At 42.7% G+C, this 10,663-nt stretch overlaps 1 protein-coding gene across 3 annotated transcripts; it reads right to left on the bottom strand.

The window, feature by feature from the left end:
- Window positions 1-4,980: 4,980 nt before the first annotated feature.
- On the bottom strand, window positions 4,981-10,156 carry LOC136549899 (polcalcin Phl p 7-like). 3 transcript variants are annotated; one of them, XM_066541331.1, is made up of 3 exons: window positions 9,606-10,156; window positions 8,714-9,004; window positions 4,981-8,621 (listed from the first exon to the last, which is right to left on the bottom strand). In XM_066541331.1, the coding sequence occupies exon 1, from the start codon at window positions 10,013-10,015 to the stop codon at window positions 9,716-9,718; it is 300 nt and encodes a 99-aa protein (XP_066397428.1). In that variant the 5' UTR covers window positions 10,016-10,156; the 3' UTR covers window positions 4,981-8,621; window positions 8,714-9,004; window positions 9,606-9,715. The 3 variants fall into 3 exon arrangements, with proteins under 3 accessions (XP_066397428.1, XP_066397426.1, XP_066397427.1); XM_066541329.1 differs by having other exon boundaries at window positions 4,981-9,004; XM_066541330.1 differs by lacking the exon at window positions 8,714-9,004 and having other exon boundaries at window positions 9,606-10,155.
- Window positions 10,157-10,663: the final 507 nt, after the last annotated feature.

Raw genomic sequence — 10,663 nt, 5'->3', positions numbered from 1 at the left:
GAACGTGTTTGGTCACATTCGGTATCTACGGGGGATATATACTCTCGTACCCCTTCAGCCTAGGTCTGAGGACCATTCTTTTCATCCAGTCCACAACCTCTAGCACCACCGCACGCTCTCTTCTTTGCCCACACTTCGCGCCGTCGCCATGTTCTTGCCGACTGCGCCGCTTGTTGGCCCTTTGGCCGCTGCATTGTCTCCGCGCCACGCGCCCTCATCTTTGTCGTGCACCCTGCCAGCCTCCTCATCAGCTGCACATAAGCAGCCCCACAGCAGCTGCATTGCTCCCTCGGACCGCGGCCAAGCGAAGAGAAGGAAGAAGGATTGGAGGGGATTAGAGGGTTCCCGTAGCAAGAATCAAGGATCTCCACCATGGACTTGAAATCGATTTCAAGTTTCTCATCCTAGGTATTTCAAATCCTGAAACCCGTCTGATCTATTCATTATTGCCTCATTTTCAAATTCCTTTGGTCAAGATGCTGCATTGGAGGTCTAGAAGCCATGGTTAAAATTTGGATTGAATTGGAGATGAGATTGAGCGTGAGCCCCTGGTTAGGGTTGTTGTGTACACATACCAAACACATCTGGTATTCCATAATAGTGTAGATTCTCTGTAGCTCTTAACTTAATTTTGTATCGTTGTTGCAGTTAGTGTTATGACTATTTGTCTGAGATACTTTGTGTATCTACGACCAAGGTTGGTCTAGATGAGCACAAAATTATTAGATAAGTAATCATTTCTCTAATAATCTAATTCAAGATTATTCTTGGATATGCTTCTAAGACCAAACTATGTGGATTGTCACTTGAATATAGGACAACAAGGCATGGGGAGACACAAAGATGGTAGGCTTGAGCCTCAATCCAAGGCTCAACATGACAAACCTACGTTTGAGAAATACAAGAAGGCAAGGCTAGGACATGCATCCTAGATTCAGTCAGCAGCAGCATCAGTGCGGTAGCAAGAGACCCTCTAGAGCTACTAGGGGTGCTCCACAGTATAGAGAGTGTGGCAATGGTGACAATAGTCCCTCTTTTGATGATGATGAGACTGAATATTATAGGGTTGAGTCAGAGGAAGAGGAAGAGCACCGATAGAGAGTCAAATGATGATAGTGGTGATAATGAGGAGGAAATAGAGGAGGAGGAGGCACCTCTAGTTCAGTACCCACCTTAGAGAGGATTGCCAACTCACAACATCCACTATGGTATGCTTAAGATACGTCGCACTAAATTACCCGATTACGTTACTAGTGTGAATTACAAGGCTAAGGGTATGGCAGAGAGAGCCAGAGAGTAGAGGAGGATTAACCCTAGGAGTTTACCTAGTAATTGCCCTTATGATCACTGATTTCACACTATGTTTCAGTTTGACTTCTATCATAGTGTGATACTCTCCAGAGATCCTGTTGTGGCTAAGACTTAGTGGATTGATTGGGATCATGTTAGGAAGCAGAAGAAGCCTTCTCTTGATATTGCTATTGACACTAGTGAGCGTATAGGGATCTATAGGCTCATGGAGTTTTAGCATCCATGGAACTCTGAGGTCATTGCACAATTTTATGCTACATTATTTGTTGAGGAGGAGCCGAGGCATATGCATTGGATGTTGGAGGGGCAGTGGTACAGTGTTGACTATACAACCTTTGTAAGGTATCTAGGTATTCTAGAGGATGAGCTTGAGAGAGACAGGATTCACACTGAGGGGGTTCTACCTCCTGAGAGGATGGCTTACATGTACAGAGGTGGGGCAGTTGGGATGGTGGATGGCCTTCATCCCACCTACAGGTACCTAGACAGGATGTTTAGGAAGTCAATTGATTGCAAGGGTGGTGATAAGGGTACTATTGCAAATTACTCTAGGAACCTTCTCCATAGGATGACACCAGATGCACGGCCTTTCATTGTCTTTGACTTTACTTGGTGTGAGATCTAGAGTGTTGGTTGAAAGGTCCTAATGGCTAGAGGGGGGTGAATAGCCTATTAAAAATTTCTACAACAACACTTAACAAACCAGTTAGACAATTATGAGGCGAATCAAGTGTTGCGCTAGCCTACTAAAAGCAAACCACCTACCACAATTCTAGTTTCTATAGTTACAATCCACACAATGGCTATGTCACTACACTAAGTTAGTGTGCTCTCAAAGACTAACTAAAGAGTCACACTAACCAAACTAACAAGCTTTCACAACTAGCTACACTAAAGAGCTTGATAACTAGTTTGCGGTAATGTAAACAGAGTGAGCAAGATGGTTATACCACCGAGTCGAGGAGTGAACCAATCAATCACAAGAATAAATACCAATGAAGGCCAATAACCTTGGAATCAAATGATGACACAATGATTTTTTACCGAGGTTTACTTGCTTGCCGGTAAGCTAGTCCTCATTATGGCAATTCACTCACTTGGAGGTTCACGTGCTAATTAGCATCACACACCAAACCCTCAACAGGGTGCCGCACAACCAACACAAGATGAGGATCACACAAGCCACAAGCAATTCACTAGAGTACCTTTTGACTCTCCACTGGGGAAAGGTCAATAACCCCTCACAATCACCATGATCGAAGCTAGAGACAATCACCAACCTCCGCTCGATGATCCTCGCTGCTCCAAGCCATCTAGGTGGAGGCAACCACCAAGAGTAACAAGCGAATCCCATAGCAAAACATGAACACCAAGTGCCTCTAGATGCAAACACTCAAGCAATGCACTCAGATTCACTCCCAATCTCATAAAGATGATGAGTCAATGATGGAGATGAGTGGGAGGGCTTTGGCTAAGCTCACAAGGTTGCTATGTCAATGTAAATGGCCAAGAGAGTGAGCTTGAGCCGGCCATGGGGCTTAAATAGAGAGCCCCCATGAATAGAGCTGTTGGGCTCCTCACTGCACTGAACACGGGATGACCGAACGCTCTGGCCAGATTGACCGGACACTGGACCCTAGCATCCGGTCGTGCGATGCACGCCACGTGTCCCCTCTCTTCAAATACTGAGCTCTTGATCCCAACGGTCAAGTGATGACCAGACGCGCTACTGTGAAGTGACCTCTGTCTTTTCTATATAGGGCGCCGGTGGCACTATCAGACTATCCGCACTCTACGGGCGGACACTTCACCGGTGAAGTTCCTAACCCTTACTCAAATGTGCCAACCACCAAGTGTATCACCTTGTGCGCATGTGTTAGCATATTTTCACAAACATTTTCAAGGGTGTTAGCACTCCACTAGATTCTAAATGCATATGCAATAAGTTAGAGCATCTAGTGGCACTTTGATAACCGCATTTCGATATGAGTTTCACCCCTCTTATTAGTACGGCTACCAAACCTAAATGTGATCACACTCTCTAAGTGTCTTGATCACCAAAATAAAATAACTCCTACCATTTATACCTTTGCATTGAGCCTTTTGTTTTTCTCTTTCTTCTTTTCCAGTCCAAGCGCTTGATCATCACCATGGCATCACTATCATCATGATCTTCACAATTGCTTCATCACTTAGAGTAGTGCCACCTATCTCATAATCACTTTGATAAACTAGGTTAGCATTTAGGGTTTTATCAATTCACCAAAACTAAACTAGAGATTTCAATCTCCCCCTTTTTGGTAATTGATGACAACCCTTATACAAAGATATGAATTGAAGTTCAATTGAATCCATGTTGCTTCCCCAAGCATATTTACTATGTGTAAAAGGATATGGACAAGTTTCATGAACTCTATATGGTAGCAATTGCTCCCCCTACATATGTGCTAAGAGTTTGGATTGTAGCTTGCACATATGCTTAGATAGGAAATATAGGAGACAATGTCTATCAAATGATGCTAATATATAAAAGATGGACCTTTGAAGTGTGATACCAATCAGAGTGCACCAATATACTATCCTTAGCACCATGGTTAGCTTGATACCACTTGGAAATGAAATCACTCGACAACCTATGCATGCTAGTTTTTCATTTCATCATTCAAACCTACAACTAGCATACACCACACAAGCATAGATATTGAAATTTAAAACTTGTGCCATGCAAGCAAACATATGAAATGCACATTCAAATGCACCATACAAGTTCATGAGCTTGCTCCCCCTACTTGTGTGCTCAAAATTTTAATTGATCCCCTTTCTTTGTCATATCTCTCCCCCTATGTCAAATTCTCCCCCTTTGTTGTCTTTTCACTATCTTTGTACACTATTTCTCCCCCTTTGTCATCAATGACCACAAAGGCTTAAAGTATAGATAGGTTAGGATTATCAATGTCAATCAATGAGGTGAGGATCATTTTCCCAAATTTGGTTCAATCTAGAATACTTGCTAAAGATATTTAACTCAGTTTGATCCAAGGACAAGCTTCTTCACACCTCTAAATAAAGGGTTATCTTGTACCATGTTGAGTTAACACACTTAGAGCTCATTTTCTAGATCAAACACTAGGTTTACAAGCCCACAAACATCTCATATGCTACCACTAGTTCAAGTCAAGCATAGAAGCAATAGTGGTACCATACAATCATTAAATTCATTTGATTTTCATGAAAGAGTCTATTAAATGTGAAAAATGACTAGATGCACTAAACATGTCCTTAGCAAGGATGTATGCCATGCCAATCAACTTTTACCTTGGATTGCTTGAAGGAGAGGCATGTCATATAAGTGGGGGGTGCATCAACACATATTTGAGAAATCCAATATCTCATAATCATGGCATATAAGTGGGGGGTGCATCAACACTAAACATGTCCTAAGCAAGGATGTATACCTTTGCCTTGAGTCTTTTGTTTTTCTCTTTCTTCTTTTCAAGTCCAAGCGCTTGATCATCACCATGGCATCACCATCATCATGATCTTCACAATTGCTTCATCACTTGGAGTAGTGCCACCTATCTAATAATCACTTTGATAAACTAGGTTAGCACTTAGGGTTTCATCAATTCACCAAAATCAAACTAGAGCTTTTCATTGGTGAGAGGCCCATCAAAGGTTGATGCTTTGATTCTTACATTATGCATATGATGAGTAGGTGACAAGGCACCAGTTTGATTATGACAAAACTCACAAGATTCTAAAGATAGCAGCTGATCTGATAGAGGTTGGAGTCCCCCCTCCTTGCCTGGGGGGAGCAGCAGTAGCAGAGGTAGATGCACCTGAGGGTGGTGCAGCAGCAGCAGGAGCCTCACCTCCACCATGTGCTCCTTCACATTCCTCTTCATGCCATGGTAGCCCTCCTTTGCCCATCCATAGGTTCTTCAGTTCTATCTTTAGGATGTGCAGAGATATTTAGATTAGGTAGCGGGAGGAGAGGAAGGCTAGGAGGAAGGACACTCACACACTCAAGAAGATTTCTCAAAGACATGAGCTTGATCCTCCTAGGTCTCCTATCTTAGATGATGAGCCTAGTGAGCCAGAGATGGAGGAGCAACAGCAGGTTAGGTACAACAGAGAGTTTGCTGAGTTTCTTTAGCAATAAGTGCAGTAGCAGGCTCAACAGCAGTAGGAGCAGGCACCAGAGCACCTTGACACCTTGCCACTGTAGGCTCATGTGCCTACTCATGCTCAGCCATGTCCTAGTGTAGCAGATGAGTATGCTTTAGACTGGTGGGGTGACCTCATAGGTGGATATAACCACTATGGGTATGGTGGTTATGACCCGCCTGGTGAGGGTGGTTCGCGCCTATCTAGGGCTCCACATTCAGATGATGAGGGTGATGGTAGAGATGATGATTATGATGATGATGAGTGATCACTGCCTTCAGAGATAGCTTGCAGCCCCTTTGTGCTTACTATGTCATTGTTGGACCTTTGTGTGGTGATGGATGACAAAGGGGGAGAAACTAATTAAAGCTTCAGATGTGTTTCATGTGTTATCTTTGTATCTGGAAACTTGTACTGCTGTTGTGTATTATCTTTATATCTGGAGACTTGTACTGCAGCTGTAGTTAGTTATCTTTTAAGTTTCATTGATGTATCTTGAGTTTGAGATAGATTGTATCATATGAGTGATGAGATTTGTGCTTCATGGTTGTATCATATGAGACTCATATGACATGATCTTTATCTTGTAATATAATCTATCTTAATGGTTTGTGGACTTGAGAAAATGTGTAATGAGTGCTATGTGTGATATACATGTGTTGTATTTTTTTATAAGGACTATGCATGCTAGAATGAAAGTGTTTGATGCAATGCTTTATATTTACTCTTATGTGATATATCTTGTTATATGCATCATAGTTTTATTTTGTCACACACTTTTACCCCACAGATGAAATGATATAGGGGGAGTCTTCTATGTGTCTTAATATGTGCATTTGACATTTGAGATTATTTTTATGAATTCTATTCATAAGCACATATTAAGGGGGAGCCTCTCGTAAATCATTGAACACAAAAGCTTAAATGTTTATTTCCTTTTGTAAACTTTAATCAAGTTGTCATCAATCACTAAAAAGGGGGAGATTGAAAGTGCATCTAGCCCTTTAATGGGTTTTGTATTTTTCTCTCACACAAACCAGCCAGCAGTACTTCTTCACGATCGTAAATTTCCAGCCGGAACAACATTTTTCTCTCACACAAACCAGCCAGCAGTACTTCTTCACGAACCAGCAACGATACGAACTAGCCAAACGAACAGGCTGAATATGATTAAAGGTCCAACCCGTTTGCTAAGTATGAACAGAAAATAGGTTATCTCACATATATTTAATGAAAGCCAAAATGATGTATTGTTAGAAATATTCTAGTTCAAACACAAGACAACAATGCAAATATAATTCATATAAGGCTTATTCATTGTGGGATTTCGATAACTCATATGAAAGCAGGCACGTTGAAAAATAATTAATGAGACAAGAATGATTGCATATGGAATGGTCTCAAGCTTGTTATATGAAAGACAAGTATACAAATGAACTTAATGAATGATTCGACACCAAGTATGACTAAGCTTGAGATGGTGAAGATAGCAAGGAAAGGTTTCGAGGTACTAAGCAAGGGTGAAGAGCAAGCGACAGCTTGGCAACCGATGAACCTAGCTAGGGTGAAGAAGGAAATACTTGTATTTAGTCAAGGCACCAATCAAATCATGTTGGTCATATTGAAGTGAAGAATCAAATTCTAGATAACTTTATAAAGGGATAACTTGATATCTTTAAAGCCAACTCTCATATGTTGAATAGAATCAAGTCAAATGCTCAAGATGGTAATGCTCAAGGACAAAATTAAAATCAATATGTTAAAACCCTCACTTGATGAAGATTGAAGGATATGGCATTTTGGTTCAAGGAAATTCAACTCAAGCGCTTCAAACTCCATTTTCATTTGATCTTTGCTTAATAGGTATGCCATACTATTAAGAGGTATACATCATGTTGATAGATAATCATTCATGAGTTCTCAAACCAACCCATGTAAGATCTGAGTGTTTAAGAGACAAAAGAGCCAACTTGTTTTCTATTGGTCTGGCAATACCTACCAGACGTGTTCGGTATTTTCCCAGTTACAACAATTCCTTCGTTGTCTCGGCTTGGCTTGTCAGGAGTTCTGATGTGAGTTGGGAGTTCTAGGGGTTGGGAGTTTCGGTGATCGTTGGGAGTTCCGACGTTTCGTGCGTCACTAACAAAGTGACCATTAGGGGCTGTACCGGACGCTTAGCCTCCACCTTTGGAGGCTACTAATTCTGCTAACTCTCTCACACAGTTTTTTAGCCTTGAGAACACTCCTCAACCCTCTCTTGGTGAGTGATTGATTCAATCTTGCAAAATCCATCTTGTGGGTTAAGAGAGATTCAAATTTGAGAGCAAGCCACCCTTGAGCACTTGTGCATATTGTCGATCTCGTGATTTGCATTTGATACTCTTGGACTCTTCGGTCCTAGACAGCTAGGCATCGCCGGAGAGCACCCAAGACATTGTGGTGTGTCTCAAAAAGTTTATAATGGTTCGTTTCTACCGCAGCAAGGGAAGGAATCAAGCTAGTGAGAGGAGGAAAAAAGAGTTGAAAAAGACTCCGGCTAGAGTGGCCTTCGTGGTTCTCTAGAGCTGACCTTTGCTGGGTCACTCGCAGCCCCCTCAACGGAGAGTAGGTCTCGACGGAGGCCGAACTTCGATAAAACACATAGTGTGCCTCGATCTCTCTTTTCATTGAGTATTGTGATCCACTTGTGTTGCTTCAGCTTGTGAATAGGTTACTATTAAGTGCAAGCAACTTGGTGTGAAAGGAGAAATCAAAAGGATCAAGTTGAGAGCTGATCGAGCAGAACCCGTGTATACCGGACGCGTCCGATATTGATACTAGACACGTCCGATATATTGTGGACTCTGCTGTTTTTATTCAATCTCATTTCTAACCTTTATGGTGCAGAGTTTTAGCTCCTAGATATCTTAGACATACCTTGTTTACTCTGTTAGCTAACTCGTGAGGAGTTTATTTATCTGATTAGGAGTTTCCAAGAAACTCCAACACTAATCGTTTCCGTATTTTGAAGGGTTAAATTTTTAGAAACGCCTATTCACCCCCTCTAGGCGGCATCCTCGGTTCTTTCACTATTTAATTTATTCAAGTTGGTTCTTCGGTTGCTTGCAGTTGCATGATGAGTGCCTCTTCGCCGATTGATCGTCCTGCACAAAATCATGAGCAACCATTAGAGATGGTGTATCGATCGCTAAGACACAAAATCTTTAGATAGTTGTAGTGGGGCGCTTAACATTGCCTTTATCCACTAATCAAGATATTCATCTCAATCGAAAGATCAGGCCACCCTACTCTCATGACGAGGGAAATGAGTCGTCATGCGAGAGGTAAAAGACAACGTAAGGAAAATGGGTGTGAGACACACTGCACAAGATAAAGAAAAAGAAGGGAATTCCTTATGAGTTATTATAAAAGATCGTAATTCCTTGTGAGCCACTGAAAAAGTTTGGCAGACTTCAGCGCCACTGTTCTAATCTTATTTTTTGTCCTCCATGCCACTGCCGTCAGATTGGGCTCTAGTGGTGTCAAACTGCAGGTGTGAAAAGTCGAAAATACCTTTAGGTCTAAATATATCATTATATTTTTGAGCATCTTAACGAATTCAAATGAAAAGAACTCAAAACTAGAAAGTTGTAGATGTCGTTGAGATCTATAATTTTTATATAAAATTTATCTTTATTTAATTTCGTAAAAAATATAATTTGATATAATTAATATATCTTAGAAAAATAATATCTTTTTTTGTGGTATGTTCACACGGGATGGTCAAGCATTAATTATATTGTCAATTTCACTAGAGCAATTGAACATCCACAGCACCCATGGCACGGCCGGAGCTAGGCTATGCAAGCCGAGGCAGGCAGCAACGCATGTGTACCATACACACAACACACCGTACATATATACACACACAACAAGAACAACATAGAGAGCTATAGTACATGATCTCGAACTCGAATTGGCTATGTCCTGTTTGTTTGACTGATAAGCCATGATTGAAAATAATATTAACTGATTTATTGCGAGAGAAAAATATTATTCGTTAGCTGAAAAAGAACGGCTTACGAGCCAAACGAATAGGGTGTAAGTACATGGAAAGCAAGTTTTAACGGACAAGAGATAGATCAAACCGTTCTTATTTTAGCCGGCAGGGAGAGTGATGGTTTGTTGTCGCTATAGCTAGCTCATGGCGAGCCAGCGCCCGCCGCCCGCCGCGCGCGCCGCCATGCGAGATGCGAGATTAGTAGGCGACGATCTTGAGGCCGAGGTTCTTCTGCGCGAACTCGATGAGGCCGTCCACCTCGCTGTCGTCGATGTAGCCATCGCCGTCCGTGTCGGCGTAGCTGATGCCCTGCTTGCTCCTCCACCCCGTGAACCGGGCGCGGATGGCGCGCATGGCGCGCCGCAGCTCGTCGCGGCTGATGCGCCCGTCCCGGTCCGTGTCGAACCGCCGCAGCCACTCCTTGAACTCGTCCACCGTCATGTCCGCGTCCAGCGACCGCGTCGTCGTCGCCGCCACCGTCATGTTCTTGATCGCCATCGGTCAGTCGAGCGCAGCAGCAGCAGCGGCGGCGGCTCACAAGTCACAACACTACCAGCACAAAAGGCTCCTCTGCAAATGACCTATACCCTTTCTTCCTGCCTGAATGTGTGTGTGCAGCAACTTGTTGAGACCTATTGCTCTTATATAAGCAAGCCAATTTGGCAAGCTGTCGCGTGCTACACAACGCCTACTGCCGTCACTTTTTCTGTTGTAACGTTTATCACGGCTTGTTTGCATCTTACCCCTGCCTTGTTGTGACCTTTTGCAGCTTAGCTTATTCTCTACGCAGATTTGGTGGTCGACAAATAGGCCACTGCCAGGTCCAAGAGCACAACGGCAGCATCTATCGCGCGCCGATCAGATGGAGCCGTCTAGATCCTCGTGCACTAGTTGAATGGAGCAAGAATCTGCACCCAACGAGTGGCTGAAAAAGAACAAAATTAAAAGCTGAAGATATGAGCTTCTGCATTCATCATCCAGCTGATTGATGGTGTCGTGGAATAGAATCGTGTAATAAGCTGCAAGAGGTAACCATGCACGGGCAGCCGCACAATGTGGGAATCTGCAAAGAGAGGAAAATCGGGCGTACTGTACACTGTATAGTGCTATCTTGTTAAAAGGAGATGGAATATGATGCTGAAATGC

Source organism: Miscanthus floridulus, chromosome 4 (genome assembly GCF_019320115.1).
Source record: "Miscanthus floridulus cultivar M001 chromosome 4, ASM1932011v1, whole genome shotgun sequence".
Taxonomy (NCBI): domain Eukaryota; kingdom Viridiplantae; phylum Streptophyta; class Magnoliopsida; order Poales; family Poaceae; genus Miscanthus; species Miscanthus floridulus.
The sequence above is the reverse complement of the archived record's forward strand: the minus strand, read 5'-3'. Positions and strand labels throughout refer to the sequence as shown.

Excerpts from the sequence above, each read along its gene's own strand:
- LOC136549899 (XM_066541329.1), bottom strand. The coding sequence starts at position 10,015 with ATGGCGATCAAGAACATGACGGTGGCGGCGACGACGACGCGGTCGCTG.